The 21,608-nt window shown below is 45.5% G+C and overlaps 1 protein-coding gene across 1 annotated transcript in view; it reads right to left on the bottom strand.

Moving 5' to 3' along the window:
• Positions 1-3,384: 3,384 nt before the first annotated feature.
• Positions 3,385-21,608, bottom strand: part of LOC103780497 (alpha-actinin-1) — a 46,139-nt gene continuing 27,915 nt past the window's right edge. Inside the window, exons 9-21 of the mRNA XM_008948185.1 lie at positions 21,317-21,409; positions 19,965-20,195; positions 19,295-19,442; positions 18,553-18,703; positions 15,994-16,102; positions 15,355-15,495; positions 13,210-13,392; positions 12,348-12,482; positions 11,337-11,516; positions 10,282-10,428; positions 7,622-7,687; positions 6,008-6,166; positions 3,385-4,278 (exon numbers count right to left, since the gene is read on the bottom strand). Of these exons, the coding sequence (XP_008946433.1) occupies positions 4,120-4,278; positions 6,008-6,166; positions 7,622-7,687; positions 10,282-10,428; positions 11,337-11,516; positions 12,348-12,482; positions 13,210-13,392; positions 15,355-15,495; positions 15,994-16,102; positions 18,553-18,703; positions 19,295-19,442; positions 19,965-20,195; positions 21,317-21,409 (1,902 nt within the window). The 3' untranslated portion in view covers positions 3,385-4,119. The remainder of the gene's footprint in view (positions 4,279-6,007; positions 6,167-7,621; positions 7,688-10,281; positions 10,429-11,336; positions 11,517-12,347; positions 12,483-13,209; positions 13,393-15,354; positions 15,496-15,993; positions 16,103-18,552; positions 18,704-19,294; positions 19,443-19,964; positions 20,196-21,316; positions 21,410-21,608) is intronic.

Raw genomic sequence — 21,608 nt, 5'->3', positions numbered from 1 at the left:
GGAAACAATTTTAATATTTTCTTGGTGAGATGTATAGTTTGTAGTGGCTGTAAATCCTCAGAATATAGAAAAGATTAATTTTCTTCTTGCATTTACAGTGGATTTAAGTTGCTGAGATTTGTATCTCCTTAGGGTTGCTTATAGAGCATCCTTTCCTGTACAAGATCTAATCATCCAGCTTTATCTCTCGCAGTGGCTGACGACTCTACTGTCTGTAGCACTGAGCCCATTTTCTCAGTGCATGCTGGGGAATGTTCTGATTACCTGTTTGTCTCAGGATATGCCCTAGACTTTGTTAATCTAGGTTTACTATGCTAAGACATTCCCAGGAGCTTAGAGCTAATGCAATGGATTTTAAGGGTTTACACAGTAGCGACTCTTCCAGTAGCCAGAGTCACCTCAGCAATTTGATTAATTCAACAGGATTAAGCTTTCTTAGTGCTTGGCTACCACAGGGGCAGAAAAAATCTGTCCTACCCCAGCATCTGTAGTGCCAGTAATGTCATACAAATAATCTTCTTCTTATGGTCTGAAACTCACACCTGCATTCTGCTTTCTTAGCAAAGTCACTTTAGTTTGAGCTGTTCCTTTCCCCGGCCGTTACAGTCAGTCACCCTTTCTTTATTCCTCGCCCTCTCCGTTATGTCCTGATAAAACCAGCCAGTCTGATTCGGCTGGATGGATCTTCCGTGGATGTATGAATACTTCTTTGAAACCAAGTTCATTCAAGGCTGCAGACCAGTTTCCTTTCATTGTCTTCTGAGACTCCTGGCTCTGCTCCTCCACTCCAAAACCAGATGCTGGCAGCGCTGAAGACACGCAACAGTCACAAGATAGATTTGGGAGGCTTTTGGAAATGTGGTTGACATTTTGGCAAGCAAGACAGACCCATGTTGTCTGAGAAGTAATGGGGTTGTTTTGCCTCTATGCTGTCAGACAGTCATGCTGGGGCAGGTACTGAGATCTCAGCAGGCAAAGATAACCAAGAGCCGTGAAAGGAAAATGGTTAATTTCTTAGGAAAGCATTATTTCAGTTTCTCTGCCTGAAGATAATGAGCGTGGCAGACTGAAGAAAAGTTTGCCCCTGAAAGGGAGACGTGAGCTTGAAGCGGATTGTCCACTTCTGTTCTTGGCATGGGAAGGGACAGTCACTGAGCTGCAAACAGCTGCTTCCAGAGACGAATTGCATCAAGGCTGACATCAGGACTTGGCTAAAGAATGACACGTTAGCTGCAAAACTATGAGACCAACACAAAAAGTTATATTCAAATTTCAGCATATTGCCAGAGACTGTGAGGCCACACGATTGCAAGATACATTTTGTGCTGCATATGAGGAAGGTGCACGTGTGGCAGCACCCTAGTGCTCCTCCTCAGGTAGGGTGGGATTGGGGAGGTTTTATCTACAGCCTAGAGGGAAGGAGATCAGGTCATGTAAGCTCTAGCCAGTTTGTCAAAGGCTGTGCCACCAAAGCAGAAGAAACAGCAGTACATGGGCCTGAAATTTTAAGCACACACTCATACTCTGAACAATATTTTGAATGCTATTAAACTACTTAAAAGTACAGGTGAGGCCTTTCTGGTGCTGCTGCCACCTCAAGTTCACTAAAGGATGCAGTGCTGCGGTGCCAATGGAGCAACGTTAGCAAGCCTGGAGCCCACACACTGCCACTAATTTGTGGTGTGAGCAGGGATGAGCCACCTGTTTTGTGTCTCATAAAGCCAGGGACACTTACACCCAGCTGGGGTTTTGTGTGAAACCTGGTCACAGAGTGCAGCACTACCACAGCTCAGGACAAGGTTTTTGCAAAAAAATCTGGAATCTCCAGGCATAAATTTGCAGTGATGTCACTGGGATCGTTAATAGAATCATTAAGGGTGGAAAAGACCTCTAAGATCATCAAGTACAGCTGTCAGCCAACACTACTATGACCACTAAATTCAAAATAATTTGGTTTCATTCTCAGAGCTGTAGCAGACTTGGGCCCAAAGCGACAGCCCAAGGTGCATCTATGCTCTTTCCTAGCCCTATTTCAAAATAACAGGGATCTTTTTTGTTGTAGTGACGTAGCTGAAAATGGGCCTACTGAGGAGCTTGCGAGAGGGTTAAATAGTGATGCAACTGCAATCCCCACATTCCTGCCACTTCATACCGGCCTCTCCAGGCTGCTCGGTGTTGAGTTACAACACAGGAAACCCAGCAACAGCTCCACTCCAGCACTCCAAACAACGCAGTTACAGGTCACCTCAACTGTCTCTGCTTCAGCCTTTGAAGACGAACTATGGTGAGCACAGTCTGGCCTTGTCTACCTATGAAGCTAAATGGTGCCTGCTGGCATATTCTCTGCAATCCTGTTATCCAGCCTATGGGAGAACGCAGATCTCGGTGTCTCCCGGAAGAAGTGTGGTAGGAGACATCAGCATCCCCTCTCCCAGCTGCAGTATGCAGATACTGTCACAACACGCTGCTGTGGTTTTTATTGTGTCCTAACTCAAGGTCAGGCACAAACCAGAAAGCTGTGCTGAACCCAGACCCACCACACACAGTGCCTTCCTCGGGACTCAGCTCTGCCCTGGAGAACAGCTACTGAGAGCTGCAGGAGCCCCTCGTGAATCTGTGCGTGATTTCTCTGCTCCTGCAGTCATTACTTCAAAATAAAAACCTGCTGTCAGGCCTCGAGACAGCAGTATGTGGTTATTCCCAAAAAACACTAGTTTGAAACATGTCATGAAGCAATAATGCAGTGTTTTTACTCCTAATTCTGTGTTTCCTAAAGAAGTTTGGGGAGGGCAGAAAATGCACCTGTAGTGTAAGATGGCTGGGAGAGATGAGCTGCTTCCCCTGGCTGATTTTCAGGCACATTCATGTGTGTGTATACTTCATGATTCATTAAAGGTCTCAAAGGAGTTGTTCTGAAAGCTGGTTTCTTTCAAGTGTCCAATACAAAAATTATCTTGAGGGTTCTGGAAAAATGTATAATGTTAGAAGATGTGATATCAAGAGCAGCAAGATACTCAAAGCTGAGTGTGGAACAGCGGAGGAATTTTCCATAAATGGTTCAAGACACGGTGGTTGATTGTTTGCACATGCCTAGCAATGAATTTTGTGGCAGCTTTTAAGGAATTATAAGAATATTGTTTCTAGAGATGTGGGCATATCATGGATGGTTAAAAATTACATAAGATAATTTAAAGTAGCAAGAAAGCTGTGAAAATTCCAACATCCTTCAACAAGAATGGAAAGGTTAAGGGGGAAAGGAAATTTATCTTTAGAGCATTATTATTTCCATTTAAAACCCATTAATTATGGATTCTCTTCATCACGTTTGTCGTTTCAACTAAATAACATTAACCAATTTTACTGTACAAATGAATAAAGTCTAGATTTGTTATCACAAGAAATTTTTAATATGGTTTGTGACAAGCAATATCAAAGTTATCAACTCTCAAGCTTCATGTCCTGAAACCAGACAACTCTCAGCAACAAAAAAAGTTGTGCACTGATAAACATAGGAGGCATATTGTATTTTTTTAATTAAATATGAAAACATGAGCTGTGTACATTATTTTTTCCCTAGAAAACACAGCAATTTCAAAAGTTTATCATAAAATATTTTCATGAAATGAGTGAACCAGCAAACACATGCGCTTGTGTGCCTTCCCCCCTCCCGAGATACACGTGATAAAAGAGACGTACGCGAACGTAAAAGTGAACAGAACGAGTGGCATTTTGCTGCTGTTTGGTTCTTTTTGGAAAGGATGGAATGTAACACTGTGCTGGACTTTCTCTGTCACAACAAAAAATATTTGGTGCAATGTTTTAACATTTTAAGTTTCAATCTGGTGGAGAAAAATACCTTTTTCTATAATAAAATATGTCTGTTCTTTTTAAAACTTAACTTTTTTGCACAAAATAATTTTGTAAACTTGTCGTTTCAAGGGCAAGGTAGGCGGTGCCAGGTCAATGTCCTCCCCCACCCCCACTTAAAAATGTGATCTGTTATCTGAAGCAAACCAGGGAAACACAAAAAAGAGCGGAGCAAAGGCTGCTTTGCAAATAGAAAGAAGGGCGTGTCGGACGGGGGAGAGGGGAGGGAGCGTGTGGTGGGACAGAAAAAAGTTAAAGGTCACTTTCGCCGTAGAGTGCCGTGGAGAAGGACATGTAGTCCAGGGCACCAGGAACAGCATCACGGCCATTGTAGGGTGCCATTCTAGCAATGCAATATTCAGCCTGGTCAGGAGGCAGCTCCCGCCGTAACTCATCCACAGTGATGTAGTTCTGCAACGAGGACAAACGAGAAGGTGATGGTTACTGTCAGAAAACTGGCCTTCCTCAGAGGGGACAGCCACCCCCCGTCCCCTCAGGGCAGCACACAACAAACAGCCACGGCTAGGGCCCGGGGAGCTGTCTGTGCAGACACCATCCGTGACAAGGAGATGGTTTTTACAACAGAGAGGAGGATTGGGTTTGCATGAGAGACGGTGGCACACCTGAAGAAAAGAGCCAGAGGTAAGCAAGGTCAGTTGTTAGTGTCAGACCATGCCTCCCTCTCGTTTTTTGGGAGGAAGCAGAAATGTCATTTGGATCCTGCCCCTCGCTGGCAGGAGGTAGCAGCTGCTTCTGCTGCTTGGGGGTTGCCATGCCCGCTAGCTCTGGCTGGTGGCAGCGGCGCAGGCACCAGACAAAGACTCTGTATTGCTTCCACAGTTCCCCCAACAGTCCTCGCCTTTCACAGCAGACATTTTTAATAAGCAAGCAAAACTCCTCATGTCAATTTGGCTTCTGGAACCTCACTGAGCTGAGCTAGCTTGGCTCCCCTCCATGCAGTAGGTAACAGTAGCTGCCTCTGCTAACCAGTATGTTGTCTTTAGCTAACTGACTCATGGGCATTTGCATCATGCTGAACAATGGTTCAGGTTTCACACCATCTCTCTCTCCTCTGACTTTGTATTCTTTTATTTTTTTCCCCTGCCTTTCAGTTTAATGATTGAAGTGAGTAAGAGGCATTTTTCTTCATAATGAAATACTGTCTGATTCATGCTATCGTCACTACAGCATATTAAACACTGACAAGTGTATTTAACATAGGTACAGAGTAAACGAGCTAATAAGTCGCACTGAATCCAAAAGCACCTATTGATTCAGTGACTGGCTTATCTAACAATGTGGAATTTTTAGGCCTTGAAAGACAATAGGACTGGCTCCAGTCAGGTAGATGCCTGAAGGAGAGGTGGTGTCACAGGTTTCCACACTGCCGATTGTGAAAAGATTACTGGTGGAACATGGGAACCAGCACTGGATTTAAGAGCAACTCCTTACAGCTGAGAAACAATATCCCACATTTTGAATGAGATGAATAAAATCATTAGCAAATATAGAAATCTATCAATATGATGTATACATATTATTTGTTCAATTACATAAAAGGTTAGTGAGGATTGTTACATAAGAAAAATAAGATTACATAATTTTTCTTTTTTAATCAGCTGGTTCCACTGGTGATACAAATTTAGAAAATTAATACTTTTAGTATCACCCCATGAGTTTTCCTACTTTTGACCAACTTCTATGATTAAAAGTTGTTCCTCTTGCAGATACAACATATCCTCAATGAAAATCTACTATTGATTGTATATAACAAGTGATAGTGACACGCACATCTGAGAAAGGTCATCTCAAGTTTACAGCTGTCAGTAATTAATAGTTTTTCAAGACTAATCAAGAACCATCTGTTGAGTTTGTTCATACATTTTAAAATAACAAATCACAACCAAGCTCTTAATTAAATTTTTAAAGCACGAGTGGGCAGCAAAGTTCTGACTGACAGCTGAACAGGACTTTCAAGTGCCTTGGCAGGCTGCTCATTAACCCACACTTCAGCCTTGCACTCCTCCAGCACTACAAAATGTTCCTGTGAAAATACCCTCCATGCTACAGAGTGCTTCCCTCGACACTTTCTCTTGGAGACAAGAGAGAAAAAGGAGGACAGGAAGGTGTGGAGCCTGACCTTATCTCCAGCCAGGATCTTGAAGGAAGCCATAACCTGGTCGGCAGTATCTGTATCTGCTGTTTCGCGGGACATGAAGTCGATGAAGGCCTGGAACGTCACCACACCCAGACGGTTAGGGTCCACGATGCTCATGATTCGGGCAAACTCTGCCTCTCCCTGGAGAACAAGAGAGTCACGTGAGCCTGGACATTTGGGCAGCAGTGGTATGAAAGTGAGGAGAAAAAGTTCAGCTGCACATCTCACAGCTAGTAAAACAAAGTCAAACAGAAACCACTTTATTTCCCACCCCCCCGGATACTCTTTTTAGCTTGCTGTTGTGTACAAATGCTTCCCACTCATTTGTCCTTTGGAATAAAACATTCTCAGCTGTGCCCTAGAACAACATCCAACTCCATCCAGCTCTAGGACAATGCTCCTATCAGGGAACAATACCACACAGAGTTCAGGGGAAGATGCAAACTTCTCTGTAATACAGGTTGTGCTAGATGTCTCCAGCAATTTTTGAAGATCTGCATTCCTCAAATCCTTTTACTTTCATTTACCAGAAGAGAAATTTTACAGTTCTCTTCAGTGCCAGAATAGAAACTTAAGAAGAAACGTCTCTGGGGTCTTGAATAGTATCCAGTTGATCTTAGCTAGACAGGCTTTGGAAAGAAGGACTTGCCCAGGAGAGTTGCCTTTACAGGGAAGATCTTACAGAGAAGTTTGCTACAGAAGCCAAAACACTGTGGTGTAGCTTTCTGCATAGAAACAGATCACACAGTCTCATCTCTGGGATCCTTCCTCAGCAGGTAAGGAGGAGTCGGGAGCAGAGCTGAGTCTTCTCCTGGGAACAGGCTCTTCTAACACATCTAAACCAGTATACTCGCAAGGGTAATTCAGGTACCTAATCAAATGTTCCTGTGTCTTGGCATGCCACATTAAAGACCCTGTATTTATCCAGGGCTGGTTAAGATGAATAAACACTGCTCTGCCTGACATCATGAGCAAAGATACAGAGAGTATTTCTGCACACTCTATTTTTCTGCCCTTTGATGAGCACCAGTCTTTGGTGAAGCGCTTCCTACCAGCCATCCTGCCTCCCAAGGTGCCACGCGCTACTATTCTGAACACACAGGTACTCTGGGGAGGGAAGAAACTACAGGGAGGACGACTGGAACTTGGACTACATGTACAGGAGGGGAGACGTGAAATAAACGGTAGGAATGAGAGGAGCAGCATCTGAGTGTGTATCCAGAAGTGGGGTCGTGTTTGCCTCCAGCTAAGTTCAACTGATACTGAGGGCTGGGGAGGCTCTGTGTGCTACGCAGAGCGCAGGCACCAAGAGGAGGACATTTACTGCTTCTGCCACTTGTAGCCACACAGTTTGATAAATACAATTCTTATTTGAAATACACAGGAATTAGACAACGATTTCCATTCTTTCACCTTCAGCTACCACTGCGAGACAAGAATTTTACATGTGCAACTACTACTAGATTTGACATCTATTGCTGGTAATTCTGGAAAAGAAGGCTGCATTTACCTTGATGCACTACACATTCTCCATTTATTTTTGAAGATGCCTACAAGAATCACTTTGAACAGGGGTGACAGAGGGCTCTACATTACCATATTGTAACCCATGGAGATAAGGCAGGCTCGGAAATCTTCACAATCCATCATACCAGTCTTCTTCTACAGGGAATGATGCAAAGATGGAAAAAGCCAAGAGAAAAAAGGGAGACCAGTCCAGGGAGAAATGAACCCACATGAGACATTACAAAGAATGAGTTTCAGGGGGAGGAGACAGAAGGAAGGATTTACAGGACAATGGAAAAACAATAGAGGAAAGTTATTTTGAGAAAGCATGAAGAAAGAAGCAAAGGTGGTTTTGGACATGGAATAGGTTACACACAAGGAACATATTGATGATAAAAAAAGGAATTAAGATATCAAGCAGGACAGGTTGAGGGATGGACAAGAAAAGGAGTGTTAAGTGACACAGAGGTAAATGGAATAGTTTGAAGACATAAAAAGAATTCTCCCAAGACAAACAATTAGGGAATTAAGAAGGAATAGATACCAAAGTACATTTAGAGAGGAAGTAGTGTAGCAAAGTGATGGATATATAGTCAAACAAGAACAGCAATGACAGATGGATTAAGACAAACAAGAAAAGAAAGGAAAAAACTGTTATTTTTTCACAGTTTAACATCTGGCTGTGTTCACCACTAGCATTCAGTACCTGTGCATCGTTTCCAATATCGTAACCCAAGCTGATGAGACAGGCTTTGAATTCCTCAGGGCCAAGTGTGCCGGAGTGGTCCTGGTTATGCGGTGTGCCAGGCAGCAGGACATGCAGTGCCAGTGGGGTGACGGTGGGGGGTGGAAGGGAGAGACAGAGGAGATCAAGGGGAGGTGGAAGGACAACAAACAGGTGCACCATGCAGTGGGTGAGGAGAGGGAGAGGAAGAATGACATGCAGATAGGAAGACAGGGAAGAAAAATAAAAAGTGCACAACATTAGATACCACAATGACATTTCAGGATGTGCTAAAAATGCTCTTGGAACAGTTCCTTCTCAGAGAGCTCGTCACATCTTGAGAGCATTTGAATGACAAAAACAGTTGATGCTCAGAAGCCTCAAGATCTCCATCTCCCACGTGAATTACTCGCGTCACTGCTCGTTATCCAGTGTCAGAAGCCCTGTGTTTCACTAGTCACCCGGAGTGCAGGTAAGCAGGCAGAGGCAGTGGGAAGCATTGCCTTATTCCTCTAGTCAGAAGTCTCACTAAAGGAGTAGGTGAGGGCTGGTATGTTTGGCAACACACCCAAGGAAGCTTAGCTGTCAGGGCATCCCAGGAACAGACAAGGAAAACCAGCTGAAGCTCAGGGGAGCAGTGTTACGGCTGTATTTATGAGACCTGTACGTGGAGGTGGAGCTTTAACTGGCAAAGCTATTTCAAGTGCTCAGCTCTGCAGGGAGCAGTGCTGTACAGTGCAGCACAACACGGCTTGGCAGCTGCTCTTCCCTTTCCTCCTTCCCCGCTCCCCCAGTGTTTGCATGGACCCATCAAACTGCACACAAGCTGCCACAGGAACTGAGAATCCACATCCACCCTACACAAATTTTGCTCAGGACAGCTCCCAGGCACTGGAGAACTCCTGCATATAGCCACCATCTCTGGTCCGATCAAGGAAGCTACAGACAGCATGGTGGGGCCAATTCCAAGCAACCTGCCCCCCAAAATCAGCTTTTAAAGTCAGCCTTAAGCTTTCATAAATCAAATACACCACTGAAACACGTGTTATTTCTGCATTATCTTTCAGACTGTTGTGGAAGAAGAGGCAAACAATATGAAGGTCAAAATATATGATCTACAGGGCTCTGTGGGTCCCTCTGCTAAGGAAAAGAACCATGGGGTTTGTTTTTCTTAGGCAGCTAGAGAAAGGCTGAAATAGCCAGGGCCCAGCATCTGAAAGCGTTGCCAATCTCCGAGGGCAGGCTGCAGCCCTGTCCTCTGGAGACCTTTCAAACACCCTGGCTGGGACGGCACGTGGTGGAGAGCAACCTGCATTTGCATCACTGGCTTAGTATCTCTGCAGGCTGCTCATGGATTTCCAGACAACACTGAAGGGCTTGTCAATGGAGCCAGTCTCAGGCTTGGGCTGCTGTCTCTGCTTCCCTGCATGACATCTTTGTGATTCGAGCTGTAGAAGGAAGAGCTGCAGACAGGCTGGCAAATGGAGGGGAGAATTTCCCTGAAGGAATTCCTTTCTCATTGCACCCATTGCTGCCTTGGCATGTATCTCCACAGTAATGCAAGGCAGGCTTTACGTCAGGTCTATCTACATCATGCAGTGCTGCAGTGTGTATAGATCCTCCCGTCTGCTCCACACAAGAGCAAAACTGGTTCCCTCAATACAGGTTTATGCAATAGTATACCGGAGAGGACAGCTGCTCCAAAGAATTTTAAAGATAGAGATAATAATCTGCTCTCTGGAGAAGTTGGGGTAAAAGTTTGATTTCCTAAATAAGCCTTCAAACTTTTCCATACTTTAGCTTTATGGGGAAACGTGCAGTTTCCTATGAAGACATACTTCACCTCCCAGCCTAATGATCACTTAGCAACCTTCACAGGCACAACTGCTCCACAGGAATGGTGTTTTTAAGAAAGAAACATCTTCTGTGGATTTACTTCTATCACAGTGACCATTTGGTTTTTATTGCACTGCAGAGTCTACATGGAAGCCTGTAGCCTACCAAGCTGTAGTCAGCACTGACTTACCCTGTCAAAATGGTTGAAAGAAGCCCGGAACTCGTTCATCTGTTCCTGGCTGATTCCTTTGGCATCACGGGTCAGAATCTGGTTTTCCACTTCGTTGATGGTTCTAGCAATTGTTGTTAGTAGCTGCTCCCAGCCCACTCGGATATGCTGGAAAAAGAGGATAGGATAATTTTAAAATTAAAAAGTGGCTCTTCTGCCTCTGAGGCCAGTGGATCAGATTAATTATTTGTTGCAAATTAAATGATCCTGGTGTCAGGAGAAGTTGAAAAGCTTCATTTTCATCTGCAGTATGAGCCAACCAGATGTTTAAGATCTGAATTTTGACTGAAAAAAATAATGAAGAGGCCACTTCCTGATCTTAAGAAAGACTTGGTCGGATTGCAAAATTCTTTTGCCTTGTCAGAGCAACATATTGGGGGCCTTTAACACAAACAAGAATCAAACTCAGTGCTTCTAGGACTTAGCTGGGCAGAAAACTCTCTTTACCAAGAAAATAAATAAACCACAGTCCTTGGAAGATGCTGGTGCTCCACTGTCTCTGCTGTTGCTTAATGGAGAGCTGGCCTGAAACCAAAGACAAGTTTCAAAGCCCGTCTGTGTTCTGCTGGACTCATGTTGAACTCAGATTACTTCCAAGAAACCTCACATCATCAAGACAAAGACAGACCACAATTTTAAAAAGCTTTATTTGGACTTCTTTCTTCCGCCAGGCTGTGGCAGCTCAAAATCACCAGCACTGCCCTGGTCTTTCTAATCCCAGCTAACAGGCTGCCACAATCGGGTAGCAGGAGAAACCAGCCAATTTTTCAAGCAATACTGTTGATCTCATTCAGGTTACTACTATTGCCTATATTTGGAAGTACCTTAGAATGGGTTGGCATGAAGTACAGCAAGGCAAAAAAGAAATTCAGCAACATGTTGTTGCATGCATGCTTGGCCACATTGTCAAGCTCTCCATTCTCCTGAGAACCACAACGTGTTGCCAGAGGTAGATGTGGCTGATGTGAACTGGCCACAGCAGATGAGGCTGTCTGATCTGCTGCCAAAACATTTACCTCCATGGTGTAGTTGGTGTGCTTGTTGTCAAAGATAAGCGCTTCCTGGATCTGTTGGTGGTCTCCTTCCAGCTGGTCAATCTTTGGTTTGTAATTCACAATGCTTTTCTCATACTGCCTCAAGTGGTTGAGCTGGTCTTCCAGGGTCCCGTGCATCTCTATTGAAATGCGGCCAATCTCCTGCGTTAGCAAAGCCAAAGGAGTTAGACCCCACTGGAAGGACAAGCCTCAACATGCTTGACATGTATTGCAGCTATTTCACACACACAGAGGATGATGATTCAAAAAAAATATATCTCATGGAGCAGTTACTTTAAATGAGCCGAGACTGTCAGCAAAATTTTTAGCAGAGCCCTGAATGTTTTCCAAGCAAGGTGAGTCACATGAGATATGTCTAATACAAGGATATTAAAAGAAAAGGGAACTGCAGTCCATAATATAGTGATGTACAAAGCCAGGTCTTTTCCTCATGTACTGTCTGCCACCAACTTAGTCCCTTCATACCGACATATTTCTGTAACTGCTCTCTTCTTTGCAACTCCTGGCATCAGTAAAAGCTTCCTAGTTTTCCATTTCATCAACTCCTATTACTTTAACTCAAATCTTATCTAAAGAGAGACCTTCCTTAAAAATATGTCTCCTCTGCTGATGTTTGATATACTAATTGTGTTTATTTTGTTATGGGTATCAAGACCATTGCTGTGAAAGTGGTTACACAAAGTTTGCCTCTGATCTAGGGTTTTTAAGTTGCTGCATATAAACAAAACTCTGTTAAAATATCAGTGTTATGACCCATCTTAAGTCATGTTTTTTTATTTCTGTACTAAAGAGTTAGGGGAATAAAAGTACGACCACTTCATTAACTGGCATTGGTCTCGGGATTCTCTTTATTTCCTATGGAAGTTTCTCTTGCTGTAACTGAAGGAAGAACAACCACGACAGTGGCCAAGAAAGACCACGGGTAAGAATATCAGATGCAACCAGAGTTTTTTAAAATGAGCAAAGCACTACCTCCATCTTGGTCTGGATCCAGGGTCCAATGACATTGGCCTGTGCACCAAACTGTTTCCGAAGCCGTTCGTTTTGCTGCTGGCGAGCATGTTCTTCCATCAGGGCTTGATCCCTCCTGGGAACCAGCTGCCGCACCTGCAGCACGCAGTGACAGAGGCCGCAGTTTGTACATACGCAGGCACACGCGTACTGACTGTAGAGATTGCCACAGGGAAGGGAGGATTGGGTGTCTGCACTGAAAATAACCAGCCATACAGTTTAGGACATGGTGGGAAGGCTCATGGAATGTGAATCCTATCTGCTGTAGGATGCACACTGCAAACTCATCTTAGGCCATGGAAGGGCAGAAGAAGCTTCCATTCACTACCTGGGTATGTGGTGGCTCATGCTAACTGAATTGCAGGACCCTGTTCAGATCTCACTGTGGTGATCTTGTTTGGTAGTAAGAACCATCAGCACAGCTGGTATGGAGAGTAGCTGCTCTTTTAGGAAGGCTACTTGGCTGTGGAGATAAAGCATCTGAAGGGTTGAATGGTGAACAAGGATACTGACTCACATGCCATACTTCCTTGCTTGTCAGGTCAACAGAGGACTAAAAACCTCAAAGCTTTTAATTTAGTAGCCTTCATATAATAAAAATAGCAAGTAAAAAGGATCTGACACCCCTTAGGCATTTACATGAGAGACCTCTTCCACTTTCCAAGTGCATGGCATGTGAGCCGAAAACAACTGACAGAAAACCCCAAAGCTCAGCAGTAAGCATGAGAATGTAACTGAAGAGTAAATAACCCACTTCCTGGGGCCCCAGCGATGGAGCAGCAGCACCCTCCCACACGAACCTGCAAGGCTGGAAAGAACTCACGTGTTCCCATTTGCCATTGATCTCGTGTGGGGTGATGGTAGTGTAGGGATTCGTTCCTGCCATGTTGACGTGGTACGTCTGGACAATCTTTGAGACTTCATTGTGGATTCCCAGGATGGCCTGTCGCTCCTTGTCGGCGTCTGGCAGAGTGGCTTTGAACTGCTCGTGGGCCGTGCTCAACCCCTGCAGAAGGAAGGCAGCAGCAAAGGCAGGGGAAGAGCATTAGCTGCTGACCCTCCTCTTCTGCAAATGTACCCCTGCAAAAGTGACTGCAAAAGCTTTACGAACTCCTGGGACACAAAGCAGGCTGCTCTGATACACTTTTTAGGTTCTCTCAACATCAATAAACAGGCTGCCTTAAGTAGTTAAATGATGTGAAGCCTCATTTTCCCTCTCTTTCTGTCCCATGTTAACCAGTGATGGAGATCACACCCCCAAAAACGGTGGAATAATTGTGGTTCATAATTTAGAGGGAAGTACATCTCCAACACTGCCCAGTGACTGCCTGTCAGCCCCTCTGGAAAGAAGGTCTGACTACTGGCATTACTATAAAGCAGTCACATCTCACTAGTGTAAATGTGCCATGTTTTTCTTCTCCCACTAGCTACGCACTGGTTCTACACTTCAGATAACTCCAGATGAGTCAGATTCAGTCTGATCAGAGTCAGAACCAGGTGAAGGTCTTCCAGCCAACAGCAAACTCGCACAGGCAGCATCTGGTCCTGCTGCTGAAAACCAGCTCTTTCTCCCTGAACATAACGGGCCCTTTCTGTTCCCATCTTGCTGTGGTGGCCAGACCGTGCTCCAAGGACCGGTGGTGGGGCACGCTTGCTGGCAGCTTGTGGACAGCTGACAAGCCAGTTGGTCTTGGCTCATCTCCCACTGCTTCCATAGGCCTTTAAGGTGCTTCATCCCAGAAGCCTGAAAGATCAAGACTAGGGAAGCAAACGCAGGGAAAGGCAGCAAAATGAATGGGGGACAGAGAGGCATGTGCAAGGATAATTGAGGGAACAGTGTGGAGAGAAGGGAGAACCAAAGTAAACCATATTATTGAGCACTCTTACAACATGCACACTGTAACTACTTTTTATAAAATTGCTCCTTTACACGGTGACTCATTACTCTGCAGCTGCTGCAGTGGCCACAGAGATGTAATGCAAGTCCGGGGGGCTGGGAAAGATACTGCAAACAGCCACTGAGACATGTTGGAAGTGTTTAAGTGCTGTTCAGATTTGTTCTGCACTATGAAGGACTTAAAGAAGCCCTTTGTTCAGGAGGAAAGGGTGGAAGAAACTGGCAGCACAGCTCAGTAACGGAGCTGACACCAGGCTAGGGCTATTTCACTACCCCTCTGCACCCCTGGCTGCATAGTGTCCCCTGTTGGTCTCCCATTTGCTGCCTCACTGATGGCCACATTGCTGTCACCCCACCCTCCAAAGAGCTGACTTGGATTCTTTTCATGAGCTCATCAAGCTGGAAAATAGCAATCCCCAATGCAACCCAAGGAAGAGTAATTCCTGCTCTCAAGGGTCTGAAAATTACCTACAGATACCTCAAGTTGCTTTCGTAACATCCTTTCAGAAGAGGGAAAACTCAGATACTGCCTCTGTTGTCTTGCAGGAGGCAAGAAGACTTTCACTTTAAAAGGTAATCCCCCGCCACAGTGGACAATTCTGATCTCTCTTGTGCTCAGCACTGAAACCCAGCTGGCAGCTCAGTAACTGCCCTCATGGCACATCCACAGCGCCAAATGACCTGGACGTGACATTCAGTGGGACAACTGACCTGCAGAACCTGTGAGCAGCACTAAGCTTTGTTCAGGTGGGTTTAAAAAATCCCACAAGACCCTAAAAGTCTCTCAATTTCAAGGCTTTCATTCATATGGCTCTGGAGTTATGCTGAAAAATCCACCTTCAGGTCTTTGTGACCAGCTAGGATGGTATGAACATGTTTCATATCTATCCAGATCTGGAGTTTTGGAGGAAATCAAGGAAAACAATACTCCTTTTTCTTTCTCTTGCTAAAGCTCACTAACAAAAGCAGAAGCACCAAAATATGACCTACAAATTTGGCACCAATAGGAATCCAGGAGACCCCTGACTTCTCTCTATCCCAGCCTGACTGGTGTAAAGGACTACTTTGTACCTGGATCTCCTCAATGGTGTGAACAATGAACGTGTCCTGCAGGTCCTCCATGGCCCCTTCCATCCAGTTATTGAAAGGGGCAGCTCGTTTGGCATATTCCAGGTACAACTGGTCAATTGTTTCCAGTAGCTTCTCTGTTCTCTGGGCACACACAAATAAAAAGAAAGAAAATCAGAACAGATGGTTAGAGACGAATAATAACGTAGATGCATGGGGGTTGTCTGAGCTGCTCCTTCCTTTCAGACCTCCTTGATGCTCCCAGGACAGTACTACAGTAAGAGTCTCTCTGCTGTTAAGACACTACACACAGAGTGGATTTTTTTCCTCTAAGGGAAAAAACTGAGGTCCTTTGAAATACAACAAAACAAGGACAGTCTTTTCAAGCAGAACGACATTCCAAAACAGAAAAGTAGAAATAAATCAATAGCCTGAGCAAACAAATTGCACTGTAATTGGGCTGGAAGGGGAAAAACAGGCCAAATATACTGAAATGTAGCCCTCATTTACAGTCCAGTTTACTTCCACTCTTCTAGGGGTGCACAGAAGAGCTGAAATTGGTTGCTCATGCCCACTGCAGCTTGCTTCCCACAAACAACCTACCCAAGCAATCCCAAAAGTCCAACTTGTAACACGTCTCACCTCCAAAGCTTCTCTACGTTTCTGGGTTAGGGCACCCAGATTATCCCACTGATCACAGATCTTCTGGCACCTGGCATTGACACTGGGAGAGTCATAATAGTCCAGCTCACTGTAATGGTGGGGGAAGAAAGGACAAGAAGTTAAAGAAAGACCTTTTGGAGAAGAAAGAGAAACGCACTGGAAATCTTTATCAGCCTTGAGGACAGATTCAGAAAAAGAGCTCATGGTCTTTGTCTTGGTCAGCGAGCCAGGAAGGCAGCAGTATCTAGTTGTGGAGACACTCTATGTTATGGTACATCAAACAGCAGAGAACAGGAAGAAAAACAACCACCACCCAAGGCCTCGGCAAACACTGGTGCTGGCTGCCTGATGGGAATAACTTGGCACTGGGGGAAGGGAGGTTAGACTTTTGCTCAAGATGGGAATAAACAGATTATAAGCAGAGCAGTGTGTCCCTGCATTCTGCTTAAGAACACCATGCAGGCTCAGTACCTGCATCTTCTACATCAGAACGGGCAGTGAAGGTTTTATTATGAATAAAAAGAAACTACTTGTTCTAAGAGTTGCATAGTACGGGTGGCAAGGAATAGCTAAATTACACAATCCATTCATATATTTAGGACAATCCCAGAAATACAGTGCAGGTTTGTCTCCTATATGCCTGACAGGGAGTGCTTTGCTGAGATGTCCATTGGCTGGCACTCATGGAAGCTGGGCTGATAAGAGGGAAAGGAGAACACAGAGGTAAGCTGAAGCTTGTGGTCTCATATTGATTTGTGCTCTTGGTTCTGCAGGTGGTCAGAGGGAGAAACCTGCAGGCAGAGGGAAGGCAGCCAAGCTGGGAAGTATCAGCCTTGAAAGAGAAAGTACAGTAACTCCCCGGGCTACTGAGGGACCCTGGCCCACCTGATGAGCATTTTTCTAAGTAGTAATCCAGGTTTAAACAGTTGCCTCTTACCTCCCCCAGCACTGTTTATTCCCACCATTGTATTGCCCTCCCGAGGTGTGTGGGCACAACTGTCAGTGGAGTCTTGCAATAAACTACTCAAGAAACTGATATGGGCTAAAAATAACTTTTTCTTTGCTGGGTTTTTAATCCAGATCGGTTCCTTGATCTACTTTGCTGCAGAGCCAGCAATGCAGATAAAAGAACTGCTCCTGAAAGCCTGGCTTTTAATGCACCCGTGCTGCACCACTACTGCTGGGGAGTGGAACGTGCTGTGCCCCAAACACGCCTGGCACGGGCAGCTGCAGGGGCTTCCTGCAGACCCCCTCCATCTCCTTGGCACTGTATCTCTGGGGGAGAAAAGAGCTCAGCCATGGTTTTTCAGGGCATGGCCTCTTTGCTGAGATGGAATATGGCTTTTAGAAGGATGACAGAGCCTGCTGTTCTTACACTTGGGAAGAAATCACCTCCCCCCAGCTCTTAGGGCACAGCCTTCCCTGTTGTTCTTAGGGCTGCAGCTGCTTTGGCTGGCATGGAGCATGTGCTTTGGAAGTGGCAGGTCAGCTAATGCTTGCTGACTAGCCAGCCTTGGTTTTAATCTTACTGACATGCAGGATTGCCTTGAACCCTCCTCCTGTTCCAAGGTCAATCCTCCAGTGGACAAGGGAGCAATTCTATAAATCTGTGTTGTTAAAGGAGATAACGATCTTGATCCAATAATCCTGATTTTTTAGAGAAAAACAGTCCTTCAGCCCAAGAGCACTGGTCTTAGGCTAGACACTAACTTGAGATAGGCAAGCGTGATACATAAATATTTTTAAAATCGGAAACAAAGTCAAAGCCAAGTTTTCCAGAATGTTTTTGCCAAGAAATACGCAGGGGTTTAAAACCTCTCTCCCCGTGCTGCAGAGGCCAGCCTTTACCTTCTTGCTACCCCTAGCAACCAACCTCCCACCCTGAGGAGATCCCATTTCTCCTGGTAACCTGTGCCACTCCTTACTCCCAGAAAAAGAGGGGAAGTAAAGATTTTCCAAGCTAGGGGAAAGCAGGGAGGCAGCTCAGCTGCTGTGGGGATGTCCTGGAGCAAGTGTCCACTGGAGTCCACGTGGTGCAGTACTCCTGGGACAAGGGGGCTTGGGTGGCAGCAGAGGCCATGATGGGCTCAAGTATCAGCAGGTTTTTGTCCTGCCAGAATAAGGATTTTTTTTTGACAAAATAGAGAAAACTGAGAGCCTGCTATCCTCTGCTGTTTCCTTCTGTTCCTGGAAAAGTACGACAGCATTACAACTCTGAAACCTAGCAGGCGCCAGCGGCAGCACAGACTCTTCAGGAAAGGGTTCACAGCAGCATAAGAAGCTGGAAGAGGATGGAAACTTGGCTGGGGAGTAGAATTCTGCCACCCCCTCATCAGCACCCACGACTCATCCATTTTCTGGCCTGCTCTTCTGGCGCATCCGGATACTGGAGAGCAGTATCCTAGATACTGTTTAGAAACACTGGGACTTCCCAGCATTTTTGTGTGGGGATTGATTTACGACTCTCCAAAGGGCAGAGGGCAAAGCTGATTAAGCCTCTCTGGCCCCAAGGATGGGATGTGCGCCGGGGGAACATACTTCAGCTCTTGTGCAATAGCAGCAATCTGTTCCACACGGTCCTGGTGTGCAGCCAGGTCGCTCTCAAAGGCCTCGTGTTTCTTCAGCAGGGCCTTGATCTCCGAGAGGGTAGCAGTTTCGTAATCCTTCTGCTGCAGCATTGCTTCTTTACCTGCGGAGGGAGCCAAAGGACAGGAGAATGAAGAGCGGGCCCCAATGCTCCCAGAGCCAGTTCCCCACAGCTGAGGCAGCCCTGGAGGCCCTCAGAAGGACATCTGCCCCAGTCCAGAGACCCTGCCAAAGGTTTGGCCTTGCACATGCTGGCCTAGAGATGCACAGTCCTCACTTTGAAACAACAGAGTGTGAGCCTGCCATTAACAACAGAGAAGGGCAGGCAGTGCAGCTCAGGCCAGCGCTGCCACAGTTTATGTTGGACTCGTCTCAGCATGTGCAAGCTGGGCTGGGCTGCTGCTGTAATGCCAGCCGCAGCATTTACTGTACAGTAACTTCTCCTCTGTTCCATGGCTCTTTTCTATCCAAAGTTTTCACTCTGGAACAGTTAGGGAATGCTGATGCGGCCACATGATGTAGCAGAACAGAGATCATTTTCATGCATTATTTTCTAATAAAGTAAGAAATTAACTTGGCATTCTTGAGAGTAAATTCTCATGGAAGGACCTGTCTCATGGCACAATCATCTTCTCCTCCCTACATACAGGGCAGCATTATGTCAGGCCACAGGAAGCACGTAGGTTGGCATTACCATCTGTCCAGGACTCGTGAATAGATGCCTTCTGCCGGAACTTCTCAGCCAGGTGATCCAGCCTCTCTAGCCTCCGGATCTCATTCAACAACCACTCCTCGTAGCCCTTCTCAGCCTGCTCTAGGCCACCCCAGGCATTGTTTATATCCTAGAGACAGGAGCATGAGAAGAAAAGGCAGGTTAGAAGATGGGGGGAAAGGTGTACGTCAGCATTAGTGTCCATGAGCTACATGGCTCCATTTGGTTGGAGGGAGTGGATGTGGGCTTTTAATCTCACAGGACTGTGCAGACAGGTCAGGAAGACAAAGTAACAGACTTAAGCAGGACTCGCAGTGTCCGGTCTACACGAGAGTCCCCCTGGAAACACTTCCTCACATGAAACTTTCACAAAACCCAACCATCTTGCAAACAGAAAAAATGAGAGGCACCCAGACATCTCCTCATGAAGACATGCAACTTGTGAAGAACCTCAGAGTTTGTCTTAGATATAGGGAAGCAATGGCTGCTTGACCCTCTCCTACTGCGGCCTCTCTGAACTATATTCTCTACGGTTTGTACCACAGCATGGCTGACTCTGAAGGTGGGGCACACTCTGCCCACCTGTGAGCAGAAAAGGAGTCCCATTTTTTAGGCATGGTTGGAATATACAGGAGCAGTTGCCCCCACTCACCGAGACCATCTTCCCTTCTGAAGGCATGAAGGCCGGCCTGTTGCTGAGCCGCAGCTTGGTCTGCAAGGTGTTGAAGTTGATCTCAAGCTGGCACTTCTCTTGGACCTTGGGGGGCTTGTGCAGCCGGCGGTAGTCCCGGAAGTCCTCCAGTTTCTGCTGCATGGCCTGCATGGTGTTCTCTGGGGCCCGGTTCTCCAGCCAGGGGATGGTGCGACGGATCCACTCCAGCAGCTGGAAAGAGCAACGACAAGCCTTGAACTGAAAATTCTGTTAAAGCTACAGATGTTAGTATGAGATGCCCTGATCTCATTAGGCACCCTTTACTTTTATGTCTGCTGTCAGAAAGTTTCTGCCACCAGCAGGGCTTGTAAAGAAAAGTTTGTCAGCTTCCTTAGAAGTTTTCTTTTTAATGAGCAGCCCATTCCCTACCACACTAAGTAGCACTGCTTGCTGCAGCACTGCCAATCCAACAGGCACCACCAGGACCAAAGTATGTCCTCAGATTACACTAAAGCCTTAAAATTTTTCTGGATTGTTGCATAACGAAAGGATGCTGTAAGTCTTATTATCTCCAAAAGGGTCTGACAAGAGAAAACAAGTTCTTGGCTCCTGTCACACTTTTCCCACTCTAGCTTCCTTGAAGTTAGTGTTGCTCTTTGAATAGCCCTCCTTAGAAAACCTATCTGGGGAGCTGGCAAAATGATAATGCAATGGGCAGTCTATAGTGAGTGGAGTAGTGTCCTACCTAGGCCTATGGCCAGGCTGAAAGCAGGCTCGTGGGCTATGTTTGTCCTTCTGTTTCTCCATTTCCCCTTCCCTACTTATCTCCCATAAACATACTGCAGTCCACATGTGTCCACTTCTGTAGCTTCACAGCTGTCAGTCTGTCAACCTTCTCAGTTAACCAAAGCAGCCTCCAGCTTGTATCTTACACAGATTCTTTTCAGCTATCAGCAAATGCATATTTCTTTCCACAATTATCTCCAGCTTCCATTCTCTCTAATCCAATTCCTGACTTCTGCAGTATATCAGCACACCATTTGTAAGAAAGATGTTATGAAGTTGTATAGTCCTGAGGAATGTAAGCTATATCAGCTTGCTTTTTCCTTTAATTTTAGCGTTTCTGTGGCTGCTCTTAATAAACAGAGAAACTCAAAGCTGCTGTGTGAAAGTTTTCTATTTTAAAGTAGATTGCTCTTGCCTTTAAAGTAAGTTTGATCTTTAAGTTTTCCACGCACAATTTTCTAGAGAAACGTGGGCCAACAGAATTCCCCAAGATCAGTTATCAGTGTTAAATGCAATTCCTTTGCATACACCACCACCCAGAAACCAACAGCACCATGGACACCTACATCACTGGCCAGTTTTTCGTAGTCTTCCATGAGCTGTTCATTTTCTTGGTTGACTGCCAGCACCTTGCAGATACGATTTGCTGCTGTCTCCGCCTGATGAAAAGAAGAAAAAAAAAAAAAAGGGAAAGTGTGAAAAAAAAAACCCAAACCAAACCAAAATCCCAAAGCTTGCCGCTTAGCTTCCTGCTACATACCTGTGGGTAAAGTCTCCTACCCTGGGCTCTAGCAAGCTGTCAGCACTTTGAAATGTCTGTCCTGACCTCTTTGCTTTCCATTGTCCTTCTGTAACAAT

Source organism: Merops nubicus, unplaced genomic scaffold, assembly GCF_000691845.1.
Source record: "Merops nubicus isolate BGI_N331 unplaced genomic scaffold, ASM69184v1 scaffold15709, whole genome shotgun sequence".
Classification (NCBI taxonomy): domain Eukaryota; kingdom Metazoa; phylum Chordata; class Aves; order Coraciiformes; family Meropidae; genus Merops; species Merops nubicus.
The sequence above is the reverse complement of the archived record's forward strand: the minus strand, read 5'-3'. Positions and strand labels throughout refer to the sequence as shown.